Here is a 17,825-nt window from a genome sequence, read left to right as displayed (position 1 = left end):
GGTGGCGTCATTGAGCGAGAACAGCAGTAACCGGAGGCGGAAACGGTGAGACACGAAGCGGCTAGCCATCAGCACAGCTGACTGTACGAGCTGTGCAGAAGTCTGGAGAGATTTTCCTCACGGGGATTTTTTTCTATCTGACGAAACATTGATGTCATTCTGTGGGGCTCAGAGCAGCGGGTAAGCCTTTAAACCCGGACAGTTTTTGTATTTTTATTGTGCTGTTTAGCCGCCGCCTTTATGCTTTCAGATAGCCGGCTAGCTCGCTAACGTTAGCCGCCTTATATAATCATGGCCGTGCTGTCGCGCTGCAGCTGGCGAGCAGCTCATGCTTTTTATCCTGTAGCTACTCAAAAACAAAATATTTTTAAATAATTAATTTTGGTGGCAGAGTGCCTGTGATTGTGACCGCAAACTGAATACAAAGAGGAAAAAACCCTGTTAGACCACAGTTCTGGTTTCCAAAACGTCAACAATAACAGCATTGGGTGTTGTTTGCTTATCCTCACGGTTGAGTTTTTGGGGGTTTGTGGGCTGAAGTGAGGGTTATACAAACTTTTTTGACTAGTTTAATGTTTTTTGTCTTTCTGTGTTCCAGCCGCCGCAGCAAATGGGACCAGCCTGGGCCCGGGTCTGGCTCTGGTGGGATGGGGGAGGCTGAAGCTGCACCCACTGGAGCTCTGGATGCTGCTGCTGCTGTGGCTGCCAAGATTAATGCCATGCTGGTGGCCAAAGGCAAACTCAAACCCTCACAGATAGGCAACCCCGGGCCGCCTGATAAGGTAATGAACAGCATGGCGGTCTTTCTATTAGTTACTTTTGTTTTAAAGGCGATTTTATAAATTATTGAATCCGTTGTTGTGCCAAAAAGTGATTTCCAATGTTTCTGTGTATTTTTTATGTGTAATATCTTTAGGCATAGACTTCGGTGAACAGGGCTTACAAAGGGGTTATATATAGAATTTAAAAATTATCTGTTTTTGAAGTATCTTTACAACTCTGTGTTATTGTACTTACATCATAACCAATCTGGTCCTTTATCCCCACTTAAAATATTTTTACAGAACTATTGTAATATTTGCTGCCATTTCTGCTGTGCTCTTGGCCAACTTACTCTTACAAAAGACATATTTAATGTTAATGAGATTTTTTTTTTAACTGCATAAATAAAGGTTATATAAAAGTCACTGCCAAAAACTGATTGCGGCTTCTACTTTGTTGTTTGCGGCTCAAGATGACTTTATGTCATCCATGAGGGATGCATTTGACATATGTTTCACATATTATAGCCCAACAAGTTACTTATAGCAGTTTAAATACAAGCAGTCAGTTTTTGGCAAATACCGGAAATCCGTTTTTGGCAGACAATCAGTTTTTGGCACAACACCGTAATAGAGAAGCGTGGTACCCAGACTGCACTATACAAGGCTGTTCCACCCCGAAATTTAATAATTTTGGGTTGGATGTTGTGATTGTTTAACCTCCAGTATGCAAAATACTTTACCCAACATCTTCATACTGTAGGGCCACTGTTATTTTCACTTTTCTCCTGGAGAGATGATGTCTACCTGAAGTCAAATTATTCAACCATTACTCCATAGGGTCCAGTACAGTAATCATTAAACTTTAATAGAGCTTTTTTTATTTATACATTTATGTTCATCACACAAACTCAACAACTCTGTCGCAGCAGTGCTGTGTTGACCTGTGGGTAAAGGTGCAGAACATATCAGCAGGCTATGTTATGAAATGGAAAATGCACTGTGACCTAACACACGCACAATCTGTCATGGTGATCATTTCTTGTAATAAACACCGAGATTCTGTGGGGCGGTATTATCTTCTGTCCTTTCTTAACGGATGTGTTCAATGAGGTAATAAAGGAACCACCTTTTCTTAGTACTTGGAGGGTTCAAGCAATTAGGAAGCTTCCAAAGGAAATTAGACTTTTATAGTTATTCCTATTACCATAAGCCTTATGTGTTCTTCCTGGTGTATCCATACACTTATATATATATATGTGTACATGTGACCAGCACTGACAAAAACATAAGAAAGATATTCATATTCAGATATTATTGGATTTCATAGAAGATAATTAAGAAAACAGGATATTCAAACACGGTGTCTATATAATGACATTTGATTTAAAGCTTTAACTGTATTCCCACATATTTTCTCTCTTGTCCTGCATTTTTACACTTAGACTCCAACATCAAGGTTATAAGATAACATATACCTCTTTTTTCAGCAGGTAAATATATATAAGTAACATGTTATGTATTTCAATAAAATGCAATACAGTGCAATCAAACAAATATCTTAATAACGAAGTAGAAACTAATCTGAAATAAAAAAAACAGTGAAGTAAAATTAGTACATTTTGTTTTTGCATTGCGCATGTACACTTCACCTCCACCAGATGTCACTCTTTACAGTTCCTGCTGGAGGAGGAAATGCTGCTTTTACAGACCTGTAAAATGGCTTTGTAGTGCTTTAGTGATATTGCAGATTAATGAACAGGACCGCTTTATCTTTAATGCTTTAAAGATTTGTTGCATCAACATTGTGACAACAGTATATTTTATTGTTAACTTGTAACTTCAATTTTATATTGAGTCAAAACTTTATTAAATCATTTTTAATTCTCAACACTCAGACGCTAATCCCTTTTTGGCTCCAAAACAATGTGGTTACCCACAGTGGCGAACCCTTGCGAATAAGAGAGCAGCTTAAAATAGTTTTCACTTCAGAGTTATTCCAATTTTATTGAACATTTCTGTAACTGGATTTTCTTAAACACTGCACATATCCAAACTGAAACAAAGAAACACAAACGCCCTTGTTGACAACGTCCTCCTGTTCCACAGTTTGGCTTGAGCTCGGCTGAACAATCATGTCACAATATCACAGTGCGAGTCATTGCCAAATAAAAGGCGGCAACATTTTCATTACCTTGTTTTCAAAGTCTTTGGAAGCCAGAGTCGTAATTGATAATAAAAACCTATCAATTGCCAAATCCTACATGAGTGGAGACACAGGATTATTTTGTTAAGAGTAGAGCTGGGCGATATAAGATTTTTTCATATCACGATATGTTTTTTCATTTCAGGCGATAACGATATCTATCATGATATAAGCCAAATAACTATATTTGTAAGATTTAAATGTGCCGTTGCTCACAAGTAAAATGTGAAATAATTAGCAGCTCGTTTTAATTTAAATATTTATTTCCCATAATAAGTTCAACAGGGTAGATGTACTTAAGGAACATGAGACTTCAGTTTCAGATAAATAAAGGCAAATATTGCAAACTACACAAAACCTGCCGCTAAAGCGTTTAAGTTTCAAAATAGAACAAACGAAACAGACTAAATTGTCAATTCCACTTAGAAACAAAATATTAATTCTAAAAATAAATCTTAGTTTGTTTTACAGAAGAACAGACAAAACTGACTAACTTTTCTCAATATCAAATAAACTGAGAACTAAAAGGAAATTCTCAATCTCTCCTTGTTGTATAGCTGAGCTTTTCAAACAGTTTTAACAGTTACTTTAGTCTGACAAAAGCCGAATGACGAATTAGCGCTTTCAGTCAGAGATTGAGCATGCACCGGTTTATTGTATTTCCAGACTTGCTTTCGGCACAATTTACAGTGCAAGCTACTAAGTTTTTTGTCAGACTTGAAATAGCCGAAATACCTTCACACTACGGAACTTCTATGGCCCTTCTGTTCGACAAGCTCTCCGGCATTGGAACCATCATCGGTTTTTTCTTCGGTAACCTTCGCTCACGCTCTTGGTTGATTTTTCTCTAGTCGGCACACTCATTTCCTTCATTACCTGGGCAGCCCAGCTGGCAGCTTCCCAAACAAATACACATGTGCGCCTTGGCACTTGTGCTGCACGTAACAAGTCACGTTACGTGACGCTGCGGCTGTGATTGGTTCGGCTCTGCGCTACTTAATTTGGATTGGCTGTTCTTTTTTTTAAGAGGCCAAGAGAGATGAGGCCTATCGCAATAGTTTAATTTTTCTATCGAGAAAAAGTTATTTCGCAATACATATCGTTATCGTTCTATCGCCCAGCTCTAGTTAAAATGTATGTTTTAAGTCTCCAGTATAAAATAATGAGCTGTGCCTTGACTGACGCATGCTTCTTGTTCCGTACCCTCTTTCAGGTCCTTGGTGTCGGAAAGCCTCCAGTGCCGCCAAAAGCCAAAGACGACCTGGTGGTAGCTGAAGTTGAGATCAATGACGTCCCAATTAATTGTCGAAATCTCCTGACACGTGGGCAAACGCAGGATGAGGTCAGCAACAATATGGATGATATTTTCAAAAGTTAGGTCTGTTTCTTAGCTAGCGGATTGCTCGTGATGTGGTTTGTAATTTTTAATATGGTTTGTCCACAGATCAGTAAAGTGAGCGGTGCTGCAGTGTCGACCAGAGGCCGTTACATGACAGCAGAGGAGAAGACCAAAGCGCTAACAGGGTGACTGTCTCTCATTTTCACTAACCGAACTGATAGTAGACCCGGTGTTTGATGTTTTTATGTAAACTCGGCCTTGTTTCTGCTCATTCCAATCAGGGATCGACCTCTGTATCTACACGTCCAAGGACAGACAAGAGAGCTTGTTGACAGTAAGTATTCTTTTAAACTTCAGTCAGTCATAAACGTTTGTCTTTGTGTAGCTCGTAATTCGACTGACAGTTTCTCTTCTCCGTTTTCCAGGAGCAGTTAATAGAATCAAGGAGATCATCACAAATGGGGTGGTGAAGGCTGCAACTGCTTCATCATCCTCTCCATCTTTCTCCTCTACTGGGGCTTCAGTCACAGTGTATCAGCAGAACAACCTCCCTGCTCCTTCACTGCCCCCTGTGACCCACCACAAACCACACTTTCAGTCAGGGGTAAGGCAGTTCCCACATGGATGCAGGTCATACTCTCTGTTTCCACCTAATTTTGAAGCACCGATCAGTTTACCAATTGCCTCAATACACTTACTGTTTTTAGAAAAGGTGAGGGGGGTGAGATTATAAATAGTTAGCGTCATATTTAATCAATGCCTTCAAAAGAACAGTAAATAGGTTGCTTTAGATTTTATATACTTCAGAAGTGTAAGACTTGGAAGACTTCAAACATCTAGTGCAGACAAAGAAGCTGCGATTGTTTGAATGAAAAAGACATTTGATTTGATTTGCATCCAACCTTCGGTAGCAGTCGATTTAACAACAGTCTTCACTTGGGGGGGAAAAAAAGGACATTAGTGGTGTGCGATAAATACAGAGGCACTACTGCCAATACCGATGCTTTTTAACTTATAAAGGTAACTTATGTAGGGGAGAGCGGTGTGCCATGATTTATGAGATGAATGGGCATCAGTTTAAAAATCTGAACACCTTTTAATGACCACCAAAATCCCTGTAACTGTTACTTTCTATAATAATTAGTTAACACAACAAAACCTTTCAGCTTTTTGAAACTGGATTTTTTGGAGACCTGGAATGTGAATGTGCCTGTTTTTAAAGGACTTCGGTCAAGTTCTGTTGTTTAAATGTGTTATAGGCTTTAAATAAAACAGGTGATAACACAGAACACAAAAAGTTTCAGACATTTTTCATAGTGCATGTTTGAGATATAGTTTTCTTATTAAAATAAAAAATTTAACACAATTCAGTGGAATACAGTCTGACCTTTTAGGATAGAGTATTGATCCAATAAAAGTGTTTGTCTCGATACTGCCGATATTTGGAATGATCAACCTACCTCTAGACATTCATGAATTTAAAAATGTTTGGAGATATACTGGAACTAATGTCTAAAAAGGGGCATAAATGTAGGGGGGACTGAAAACTGTCAGTATGGTAATGTGTTTAGTCATAGTTACTGCAACCCTTCATATTTTCTTTCATTTCTCAGATGCATTTTGTTCAAGATAAGATCTTTGTGGGCCTGGATCACGCTGTCCCGGGCTTTGCAGTCAAAGAGCGTGTCGAGGGGCCCGGCTGTTCATACTTGCAGCACATCCAGGCTGAGACCGGGGCCAAAGTCTTCCTCAGAGGGAAAGGATCCGGCTGTTTGGAGCCTGCCTCTGGACGAGAGGCCTTTGAACCCATGTACATTTACATCAGGTGGGTATCATCAGTCTTTGTCCATTAAAGGCGGCGCAGGCTAATGAAGCGTTGTCACAACACTGCCACACTCTGGAGTTTTCTGCAGTAGAGCGCAGTCAGAATTTCCAAATTATTATTATTATTTTTTAAGAAAATAAATTAAAAGTAAATGTGATTGATGCTTTTTTTTTTACCAGTGCCTGGTGGGATGCTATTCACTATAATGGCCAAAAGGTGGTGGTAATGCAACTACAAACTATTTGCCACCCACTACTAAACAATAACATTAAAAAGTTCTGATTACTGGGTGTTAGAATAATAAGATGGTAAAATAAGATAGTACTGTACAGACACGAAGCCCAAAACTACTTCAACTGTCATATAGTTCTGTGTAAATTTCCTTTAGAAAAATTAGAAAATGAAGTCTGGTGTAAATATGTCACATGCAGCGTCAATAGAGAACAGTGGATTTCAAATATTGGTAGTTTTCCATGATTATGAACTATTTTTGCTGTTTTTCTCTCCAGTCACTCGAAACCTGAAGGACTTGCAGCAGCAAAGACTTTGTGTGAGAACCTGCTTCAGACAGTGAGTACTCCAAGTGTCCATTTTCCCCATTCCAGCTTCAGCAGACAGTCAAGCATTAAAACCAATTTTCAGATGCTCCCTTATCCACAGGGTTGCACAGCAGGTAGCTCTGCATATTTGTTTTGCCGGATATTTACTGCAGACGCCTTTCCTGATGCAACCCCAGAGGGATTTTTGTCTCCTCACGGGATCAAACTGGAGATCTTTTGCTTGTTAGGCAAAGGTGCAAACCCCTACACTGTGGAGTCACTAGACAGTCCCTGAGCATTAATAAATAATAAGTAAGTAATGAGTGGTGGCCTGTCACAGATTAGTTATGAAAAGTGTTTTGTTTCTTTTTTTTTAACAAAACAACTGGAAACACTAATGGTACGAGATCAATATTGCAAATGAACAATTAATTAAATCGCTGGTGGCACTGATGTTTCCACACTGTGTTAACTGTTGACACTCACTGGTGATAAAACAAAAATGTTTTTAAACTAAGCAAAGAAACACACACTTCCTTGTGGTTTAAGGGATCACTGATCTCAGCTTCTGCAGATGCGCACATCGGCTACAGAGCTGTAGATAGTGAAGGATTATTTGTGTGCTGCACCACAAGCGGAGACCACAAGTATTTTCTGCAGACACAGCCGTTTTCTTAAAGGTGGAGACTCAAAGGTAGTTTGTGCTGTAAATGTTCGAAGGCGTTTTTGTTGTTGTTGTTTTTTAACTGAATCTTGATAGATCTCGTTCTTTTACAGTTGGTTTTTATGTTTTTTTTCTTTTATAATGGTTACATTATGTTGAACTCTTGTCTTTATAGGATGACTTTCAAAGTAAATTTTTTATTTTTTTTAAAACTATTAACAAGATTAAATGCAATGTTCCTCTTTTCTAGGTCCATGCAGAGTATTCTCGCTTCCTTAATCAAATGATGCCAACACCACAAGGTACTCCACAGCTGGTAGTTTTTCTGTAGTTTCTGTTGCTGTACCAAAGCTCTTTTTCTTTAACTGAAAGCTGTAAGATTCTCAGTCTAAGGAGCTTGGAAAGAAAAGCGTCTGGACTTCTTTAAGTTGCTTGAAGACGTTTCACCTCTCATCCGAGAAGCTTCTTCAGTTCTGAAACTGAAACTGAAGAAGCTTCTCGGATGAGAGGTGAAACGTCTTCAAGCAACTTAAAGAAGTCCAGACGCTTTTCTTTCCAAGCTCCTTAGACTACGATGACCTGGATGACTGAGAACCTTCACAGACATTCTCAGTCTAACACATCTGTTTATTGACATCTCTGTGAGAGCCTCATTCTAGCTGTTTTGCTTGTTTCTTTTGTTTTTATTCAGGGTTTGGACAGCCGCCAGTAGTGAATGGGATATCTCCTCAACCTCCTTACTACCCCCCTACTGGCTACCAGCAAGGCTACCCACTGCCCGTACCCCCACCTCAGCCTCAGCCTGTCCCTTCACCTTACGCTGTCCCACCTCCTGTGCCGCCAGTGGCTGCCGCTGGTGTTCCCTCTCAGTACCCTCTCCGCCCAGCTCCAGCTCCTATTCCTGCTGCTGTCCCTGTACCTGTACCTGTCCCTATCCCTGCCCCTGTCCCCACTGTAGCTCCTGCACCCACGCCTGCACCAGTACCTGCTCCTGACATCTTGCCACAGGTAGGATTCATTGTAACATGGCCTTAAAACTAAAGCAGGCATCCAGAAACACAAATAAAACAAGACTGTGTAAAATCTTTGACTGTACAACAATCCCATTTTTTTCCTAGGTCCACTTAACTCTTTACCCCTTGAAAGCTAACTAGGAGCAAATCTAAACATCTGACACAATCAAAACTTCTGCACAAAATTAGATCTTTGGATTACTACTTCTTTAATTTTACTTTTATAAACTGTGAAACTCTCGCCAAGGATATGTGTCATAGCAGGCAAATCAGTAACCAGACGATACTGTTGTTTTCGTCTTTTGTGCAGACTCTAGCCCCTCCTGTACGTTTACCTCCCTCTGCTGCAGCACCACCCAAAGTTTCACCTCCTGCTGCCCCAGCCAACCCACCACAGAAAAGACGCTTTACAGAGGAGGTGCCTGACGAGACAGACAGTGGCCTGCTGGGATACCAGGTGATACATTTCTTTTGCATTTTCACCCCCTCATCATTCTCTGGTGTTTTTTTTTTTTTTTTTTAAACACCCCCTATATTTTATTTTCTCCACATCGTGGTCTCCATGTTTGTTTGTTCCCTGTTTGTATGTCGGAGTCCTCATTGTCACGAGTCACCTTCATGAGCCGAGGAAGCACTCTTACCTCTCTTTCCGATTTCTGTCTCCTAACATATCATCTTTGCTCTCTTCAAATGTCTTTTGTACCTTGGTTGAGATAGCTTGGAGAGCTGTTAAAAGTATCTTTCATAGTGGACGGGAAAATATCATTATAATCACAGGTTTGTGGTAAGCTAGCTTTTTTTCACTTTGGTGTTGTAAATAGGTGTGTATTGTTTTTTAGTGTCAGGGCAGGGCTTAGTTGAGGATGTCTCCTAATCGTGCCTGTGTGTTTTTCTGCTCATAGCATGGACCCATTCATATGACTAATTTAGGTGCAGGCTTCTCCATGGGCAGCCCTGAGAATCCAGGATCCCAACCACAGAGTTCCTCCAGCCCGTCGTGTGAGAGGGACAGGTGTGCAGATTTTACACAGGATGTTGTTCAGGTTAATAATATTCACAGGTCAGTGAGAAGAGTTCACTCACTCCCTCTCTTTGTGTTCTCCAGTAAGCAGCTAATGCCTCCACCCCCCTTGGCTGTGAATGGAGCGAGACCCAAGGTGGAAGAGAGAAAAGCACCGCAAGGCCCCGCCGGTAAGGGCGTTATCCTGTGGATTGACAAATCCCTGCCCAAATCCAAATCACGGACTGTGACCCTCTTATAAGCCTGGCCTCAATTTTATTCACAGCCTTAATGTAGAGCTGTAGAGACAAATGTAAATCCTCTCCCTGCCTACTGAAGCTGGATGTCTGTTACATAAACCCCCCAAAAACAGATTTAGTTTCGTTTTTCTATATTTAATATTAAAGCCACTCCTGGTTTTGTGGCTGAGATAAATGCAGCGCCCGCCACAATAAGCCTCAAACGGGCTTTTCCAGGAGTCTGCTGCTGTGACAACACATCTCAAGATAATGAGGCGGAGCTATGACTCAACACCTTTTGTGTGCCTTCAACTCCTTTTTATAAAGGAGTGCGATTATGTCGAGCCGTGACGACATCATCAGTCTGGATTGTCCGACGTTCGTTTTCCTCCCTCGCTAACGAGAATCTCTCCTGTTTTTGTGTTTTTCTCTTTTTCTCTGTGTTTTTCTTCTCTTCCATGTGTCTCCGGTGTGATGATGGATATCGGTTGGGGGTGGGGTACGACTCGTCCTGTGACACCGTCTTGCCGCTCGATTGGACGGCCCCTGACACTGTCGCTCCCCACCAACCAATGGCTGCTTTTGAATGGCCGCCACCCCCCCTCCTCAAACCGGCTGACATAAACGTTGATTTACATTTGATCTATTAACTTTTTGTTTCTCCCAACATGTGTTTGAAATAATTACCTTTGACTTGAAATGAGCTGCTGCTGTTGTTGTGTATCTTTTCTCTCTTTCTCCTCTCCACATGTGCTGCCTTTCTCTCGCTCTCTCTCTCTTTTCCTGTTTTTTCTTTTGCTCTCTTCTTCCTCTTTTAGCACCTGCAGTAAAAAGACTGAAAACAGGTTTGGTGGCATACACCGGCGGCTCTTCTGATGAAGAGGAAGACCACCCCACCTCAAAAGCCACCTCAGGGCCAGGTAACCCTGGGGCAGTTCCCCCTACCTCCTCAACTACCACAACCACCTCAGGCTGGGCACAGGGTTATCGCTGCCCTCCTCCACCACTCCCTCGAGCTAAAACACAGCCGCAGCAGCAGTCTATACCTTTCTGGATGGCACCCTAATGCAGAAAAAAAAAAAAAATCTGAACTCACCGAGTGCTTTCTGCTGAGTCTTACAGGATATCCACCCAAACTGAGCCCATCTGTTCTTCACCAGGATGACTCGTAACAGCTCTGTGTTGGTTTCAGGATTTAGCACTTGGGTCTAAATGGACAAGCTAAAGTTTTGTAAAGATTCCCATTTGTTTGTTTGACTGTCATTAGTCATTGTTCAAAGAAGGACATTTGCCGGAGTGATACTTCAACCTTTAGTCTGGATGTATAGCTGGTCAGTTGAGCAATATTCTGCCTGCCTTCTTGGTCTGAATCGAGGGAAAACCTGCACCAGCTCAGCTGTGTGTCTCTGTGAAATGATAACACAGACTGTAAATCACAGACCAGTTTTCCTTTCATCCTAACACATCTTTTCCTGTTCCCACTCTCTTTTCTTTCCCCAAAGTAAAAACAAAACAAACATCAATCACTTAATCCTTTCTTGATCATCTCCTTTTTTTGTACAGATCAGACTGGACATGTACGCAGTGAAGCATTTGAATTTATTTCTCAAGTTTATGAAATAAAGCTAATTTATTGACGTATGTGTTCATTTCTTTCATTGCGTCGTGCATCAGTTAACTAAGTTGAAGATGTCATTGCTGCTTTTATATCACCAAAGCAGACTGGTTGTCCACACATAGCTTTTGCGATCAGGATAACTTTGATCAATAAGTAATATTTACACTTAAAATAAATGATCTATGGAATGATTTGATGACAGACTGAATGGGAGGCATTTCACTTTCAGATCATCTCGACCTCTGGCGCCCTTGCGGGATTTTTCTTGTTATAGTGAGCAATGCGGCTCTCCATGACAGGCCTGAAGTGGCGGATCAAACCCTGCACACACAAAAGGGAAAAAAAAAAGAGGGTAAACGCCCCTGACTCTTCACATTTAGCATTTCTTTTGAAATTGAAGGCTCAGTTTTACTGAACTTGTGCTTAAGTGCTTAAAACGCCTCCAAGAAGAAATCTCACCTGCACAGGCCAAGCAGCTCCGTCCCCGAGAGCACAAATGGTGTGTCCCTCTATCTGCTTACTGAGCTCCCAAATCATGTCAATTTCTGAAACTGCTGCCTCGCCTTGGACAAACCTCCACATCATTTTATCCATCCAGTCCACTCCTGTGGGAGAGGAAGGAGTTGAACAAGCATTATAAAATTACAATTCCTGAAACTTTTAAGCAAAGTTTTACCTCGGAGGAGTTATTATTGACCCTAATCTTAATCCAATTCTAATAAAGACTTAAAAACCTATTTGATATCTTAAAATAACAGTTGTAGCTTCCTTTTGTGTTCTTCACAAACTAATAATCCAAATCCTGAAGCTAATTGATTAAATTACTCACACATTATGACTCTAGCTTTACTAAGACAATGAAACGAATGCTGTTGCACTGTTTGTCCAAATTAATGCAAAAATTATACACATTTAAAAAGGCTTTTTCTAACCGAGATTTACATTACATATGTGCAAATAAAATGCATCAATACAGGCTCAGATTATGATTAATTTGTCATAAAACCTCTGTTTTACCAGTATTATGTTTTCAATCCTTCGATAATTGTGCTCTTACAGGTATATCTTACCTTACCAGAGTGTTTATTTTGCTATAATAACATATTTGAGCACTTATCATACCTATGTACCCTTCAGGCATGTCCTGAGTAGTAAACGCTTCACCTAACCCTGATGTTCTTGTTGACAGTTCACACAAGTGCTTATTATAGCTCAATGAAGAGAGAAGAGCACTGTAAGGAATGTAAGGAGGATGTAAAAAGATTTTAAAGGGTGAGATAATGGATGTTTTAACAGTTACTGCCTGAGCCCAGTGTTGAATGTAGTTCCTTACCCTCCCTGCAGGGGGTGCACTGTCCACAGCTCTCGTGTTTGTAAAACTCAACCAAACGTGCAATGGCTCGGACCACATCGGTCTGCAGAGAAGACGCATCAGTCAGATTTTCTTTCTGCTGTCACTGAGGAGCCTGTGAAATGTGCAATATTTCAGGCAACTGTTTACCGATTTATCCATGACTATGACAGCTGCGGTTCCCAGGGCACTCTCTGCACGAACCAGGTCATCGAAATCCATCAGCACATCATCGCACACATGCCGAGGGATAATGGGAGTGGAGGACCCCCCTGGGATCACTCCTAATAGATTGTCCCAGCCACCTCTCACTCCTCCTGCACCAATCATACGAGAGAAAAGAGGAAAAAAATGTGTAATGTTTCATAAACTCTTCATGGACAGAACTGGATTAAACACACACACACCTGCATGTCTCTCTATCAGCTCTCTCAGAGGAATAGACATCTCTTCCTCCACTGTGCATGGGGTGTTTACGTGACCAGAGATGTTGAACAGCTTCGTCCCAGAGTTCCTCTCCCTCCCAAAGCTGGTGAACCAAGCGCCGCCTCGACGACAGATCGTAGGCGCCACAGCAACTGTCTCCACGTTGGCCACCGTTGTTGGGCATCCAAACACCCCTTTAGGGAGAGAGAAAGAGAGCAGTAAATAACTATAATTAGAATATAACCCTATTTAGCAGTTTCTTAAACCATAATTAGGTGCTGCAGGATATTGGAGGCTGCTGTGGAGAGTTTACCTCACCTATGTCTGCAGGGAAAGGCGGCTTGAGCCGGGGCTTCCCTTGTTTGCCCTCAAGAGACTCGATTAGAGCAGTCTCCTCTCCACAGATGTATGCGCCTGCTCCCCGCATAACAAACACATCAAAGTCATACCCAGAGCCGCAGGCGTTCTTTCCAATCAGCCCTGCTTTGTACGCCTCATTAATGGCCACCTGTTTGAAGAAAACAATTAAGACAAACGCTCTTCATCCACGGACTGTTCGTCACACATCCATCCATACATTACCTGTAGGTTTGATGACTCATTGTAAAACTCCCCTCTAATGTAGATGTACGCGGCACGAGCTCCCATGCCTCTCCCAGCCACCAGACAGCCCTCTATAAGCTTATGGGGGTCATGACGCATTATCTCGCGGTCTTTACATGTCCCAGGCTCCCCCTCGTCAGCATTCACCACCAGATACTTTGGCCTACCACATAGCAAACGCGGAAAGTCACAGACACGCCAACAGATTATTTATTCATGAAACCTTAGCATCATTCGCAGATTGTTTCTGTTCCCTCTTGCTCCTACCTGCCATCGCTGGGTTTGTTCATGAAACTCCACTTCATGCCTGTCGGAAATCCTGCTCCTCCTCTGCCACGAAGCCCCGAGATTTTCACCTCATTCAGGATCCAGTCCTGTCCCTTCAGTATGATCTCCTTGGTCTTATACCAATCTCCTCTTTTTAGCGCTCCTTTGAGTCTGGGAGAAAAAACGGAAGAGAAGAGCAACAGAGAGAGATAAGGTGTTTCTACAGGTCATTAGAGAGTAATGAAGGTGGTTTTACTTCAAATACTTTTACCTCCAGTCATGTCGGCCATATAAGTTAGTAAATATCCGATCTTGGTCACTCAGAGGACCAAATATGGTCTTTTTTGGCTTCACCTGCTGGAAATAAGAAAAGTTGGAAAAAAAAAAAAGGAAAAGGTGTGGCTGAAAAAAGCTGTCAGTCTTTCTGGGTTTGGACATCTGCTGCCTTAAACAACCTGTAATGTTTTACTTCTGAGATTAATGCTGAGGTGATTTGGCGCCATATCAACAAATTAAAATGCCAAACAATACAACTTTTGTGAAGCTTAACATAAGACTACTACTGAATTAAACCCAGGAGTACTTTATAGGACTTTTTAAAATTGCACAACACGCATTCATCTTTGTCTTTTACTGTAAAATCTACAGTAATATTGGGGGGGGGGATACACGTTTAAAGACCACAAGTTGCTCTAAAAATCTTAGTGGAACGATCCGGATAATCTTATTTCACTCACAAACGTGCCACTTTCTTCTCTGTGCTGTGTATTGATGTGTGACCGCAGGCCTACATACCTGTGGCTGCGCAGCAGTGCTGTAGGTGAGTCGTGGAGCAACCTGACGCGCCACAGCGCCCCACAGCATCCGCGGAGGCAGCATCCTGCAGGGGGCCCAAGACACCCACCCCCAGCTCACTTTTAAACTGCTTTAAACTCCAAAGCTGCTTCTCCCAGGGTCTACGTTTTCTAGAAGATCGAGTCGACTTTTAAACCTCGGCTGCCGAAGGAGCTGCAGCCTACGCCTGCTGGTTCAGCTTAATTAAACTAAGAGGATTAGAGACCACGTCACGTCCTGCTCGCGGAAGGTACCCGTTAGGCTATGTTATGCACGCGCACGCACGCATACAGAAACAATTATTGGGTCACCCAAAAACTAATGCTCACTAATATGGAAATTGTCATGCCAGCTGATCAGTGGCCATGAGTACTATTCACAGAGAGTCACTTAGAAGAGTGACGAAACGTTTTCCCCACTGAAAACATTAATTCCAGATGAACAGAATCAACTTTTTGGGATTTCTTTACCTGGCTGATTGAGCGTGCATCGAGACAATTATTGGGTCAGTATCAAAGCCACATCATATCATTTTTATTAAGGGATTTTGTGCACAGTTTACATGGTTATGTACGAATTATTAATCTGAAAGTAAACATGGCCTCCTGGCAAGGTGGTGGGGGGCACCGATTTATTTATACCATCCGTGAGGCCTGCTTTGCCACTTGGGTTGGCATTTCATTTGTCTTGGTATTTTGTGTGCTGGTTGACTGGAAATGTTTACTGAAACACTTGAGGTGTTATTTCCTTTTAATCTTCTGTGAAAATGCTCCATAGATGATTGAACTTGAACTCGAAACACACAAATGTTACTCACTTTAAGTGCAGCCGAGTTCCACGGTGAGACAGAGCCAGAACAAAATTAGGACCATGAACGCAAACCAGCCACGGTTTATTTTATTATTCACACCTGTGCCTTTCATAGGTCAGAATGACTTCCATGTTAAAGACCTGTTCACTTTTTCCCCCACACCATTTCCAGCTCAATCACTTAAACTAAGAAATAATGGGCTTAAAGTGTTGCGTGCAAGTTTATTTCCCCTGGGTTAGAGTTAGGGGGCAGAAAAAGTGAGCTCAAGTTCAACCTCCATTATGATCCAAAGAAATCATTCAAGCACACAGTCATGGCCACATCTGCACAACTGCTCGTTAACACAAATATCTAGTCAACCAATCACAGTGCAACAACCGTACTAGGAAAACTGAGCAAACCATTGTTGATGGTGCCAGACTGAATATTTGAGAAGCTGCTGATCTGCTGGGATTTTCCCCAACAATCACTTCTTCAGTTTATGAAGAATGATCAGAAAAGAAGAAAATATCCAGCGAGAGGCAGTTCTCTGGAGATTGGCCAGACTGCTTCCAGCCAATACGAAGGCAACATCAACTCAAATAACCACTTGTTACAGCAAAGGAACGCAGAAGCAACACAATTAACTTTGAAGAAAATCGGGGTAAAGCAACAGAAGACCACACTGGGTGCCTCTCTTGTCAGCTAAGAACAGGAAACTAAAGCTACAATTCACACTGATAAGACAAAATTGAACAAGATGAGCAACTGATAAATGTGCAGCAACTATGTAATGGTATAGTGTCAGTATTGAATATGGAGTGTTCCAGTTGTGAATTCAAGAATCAAGACAGTTCTGAAGGTAAAAGGGGGCCCAGCTCAATACTAACAAGGTTTACTTATTAAAGTGGACAGTGAATGTAACAGCCAAGCAAGTAAACATGAGAAATATTTAAAACAAAATATTATGGTAAATGGCCTGTATTTTTATAGCGCTTTACTTAGTCCCTAAGGACCCCAAAGTGCTTTACACTACAATCAGTCATTCACCCATTCACACACACATTCACACACTGGTGATGGCAAGCTACATTGTAGCCAAATCTGCCCTGGGGCGCACTGACGGAGGCGATATTAAAGTAACAATAGCATAAATAATCAATTCGATTCTATAAAAATCCAAACAAAACAAAAAGAATCATTAAATAATCTGTCTGGAATCGGGACAAACGAATATTTGAAACAATTACTCTTTAATCTGTCAGCATAACGATGAACTTTGTAAACAAACAGTGATCGCTGACTGAAAACACAGTGCCAGCTCAGTCTATACGTTCCTGTCAACTAGCTCAGGCACGCTTCATTTCCCATCACTTTTCACCTTTTCTGACAATGCCATTGAAAGCATAACTGACACCTCAGTGAGGTGATATTTCACCAAGATTAGCTCATATTACAGATCACTTACTGGCACTTAACAAGAAATGTCAGCACAAGAATGTTAAAAATAACAGCAGCACTTTTTTTCTGCCCACACAGCTCAGTCACAACTATTTAATTATTAAATGTTGGGGGGTCCTTTTAGTTTAAGTTTAAATTCACTAGTATTACAGATATAGTGCGTTATACTATTTCTCAACTCTCCGTGGATTTTGACATCGGACTTAGAAAATTGCCTATGTGCTAGTTTTTAAACCCCAGAGAAGAGGGACAGATGGAGGGCAGTTAGAGAATCAGGAAGTGCAGCGGAATTTGTAAGGAGGAAGTGAGAGCAGCTATGAAGAGGATGAAGAGTGAAAAGATGGCTGGTCCTACTGACATACAGTACCTGTAGAGATATGGAGATGCTGGTAGCAGCAGACTTTTTAATGAGTTTGACATAATCTTGGACAGTTGGAGGATGCCTGACGAGTAGAGAAGAAATGTACTGCTACCGATCTTTAAGAACTGGGGTGATGTGGAGAGTTGTCGTAATTACAGAAGAATAAAGTTGATGAGCCGTAGCATGAAACTATGAGTTATTCAAGCTAGGTTAAAGAGCAAGGGTGATGATCAGCGAGCAGCAGTATGGCTTCGTTCCGAGAAAGAGCACTGCTGTTTGCTTTGACAGTGTTGATGCAGAAGCATAGAGAAAGTCAGGAGCTGCACCGTGTCTTTGTGGATCTTGTTTGCAGTGGTGATGGACAGGTTGATAAGGTCAGGCAGGAGTCTCTGTGGACTATGATGTTTGCAGATGACATTGTAAACTATAGGGAGAGTAGGGAGCAGGTGTAGGAGATCCCAGAGAGGTGGAGTTATGCTCTGGAGAGAAGATGAATTAAAATCAGTACAAACGAGATAGAATACACGT

The 17,825-nt window shown here is 41.6% G+C and overlaps 2 protein-coding genes across 5 annotated transcripts; one reads left to right on the top strand and one right to left on the bottom strand.

The window, feature by feature from the left end:
- The first annotated feature begins 21 nt into the window (after positions 1 to 21).
- On the top strand, positions 22 to 11,223 carry khdc4 (KH domain containing 4, pre-mRNA splicing factor). 3 transcript variants are annotated; one of them, XR_190935.3, is made up of 14 exons: positions 22 to 180; positions 599 to 782; positions 4,181 to 4,309; positions 4,412 to 4,491; positions 4,588 to 4,640; positions 4,732 to 4,910; positions 5,920 to 6,131; positions 6,641 to 6,701; positions 7,585 to 7,636; positions 8,026 to 8,342; positions 8,658 to 8,804; positions 9,278 to 9,359; positions 9,453 to 9,538; positions 10,405 to 10,467. XR_190935.3 is itself a non-coding variant. In XM_004541203.5 (14 exons), the coding sequence occupies exons 1-14, from the start codon at positions 152 to 154 to the stop codon at positions 10,650 to 10,652; spliced, it is 1,887 nt and encodes a 628-aa protein (XP_004541260.3). In that variant the 5' UTR covers positions 22 to 151; the 3' UTR covers positions 10,653 to 11,223. The 3 variants fall into 3 exon arrangements, 2 of the variants coding, with proteins under 2 accessions (XP_004541260.3, XP_004541261.3); XM_004541203.5 differs by having other exon boundaries at positions 9,250 to 9,359; positions 10,405 to 11,223; XM_004541204.3 differs by lacking the exon at positions 10,405 to 10,467 and having other exon boundaries at positions 9,453 to 9,595.
- On the bottom strand, positions 11,165 to 14,894 carry LOC101485676 (NADH dehydrogenase [ubiquinone] flavoprotein 1, mitochondrial). 2 transcript variants are annotated; one of them, XM_004541201.3, is made up of 10 exons: positions 14,647 to 14,894; positions 14,123 to 14,208; positions 13,852 to 14,022; positions 13,564 to 13,747; positions 13,300 to 13,489; positions 12,963 to 13,175; positions 12,706 to 12,872; positions 12,538 to 12,619; positions 11,664 to 11,809; positions 11,165 to 11,525 (listed from the first exon to the last, which is right to left on the bottom strand). In XM_004541201.3, the coding sequence occupies exons 1-10, from the start codon at positions 14,728 to 14,730 to the stop codon at positions 11,430 to 11,432; spliced, it is 1,419 nt and encodes a 472-aa protein (XP_004541258.1). In that variant the 5' UTR covers positions 14,731 to 14,894; the 3' UTR covers positions 11,165 to 11,429. The 2 variants fall into 2 exon arrangements, with proteins under 2 accessions (XP_004541258.1, XP_004541259.1); XM_004541202.3 differs by having other exon boundaries at positions 14,123 to 14,205.
- Positions 14,895 to 17,825: the final 2,931 nt, after the last annotated feature.

This window comes from Maylandia zebra, linkage group LG11 (genome assembly GCF_041146795.1).
Source record: "Maylandia zebra isolate NMK-2024a linkage group LG11, Mzebra_GT3a, whole genome shotgun sequence".
NCBI lineage: Eukaryota > Metazoa > Chordata > Actinopteri > Cichliformes > Cichlidae > Maylandia > Maylandia zebra.
Note: the sequence above shows the minus strand (reverse complement) of the source record. Positions and strands in the feature narration are given on the sequence as shown.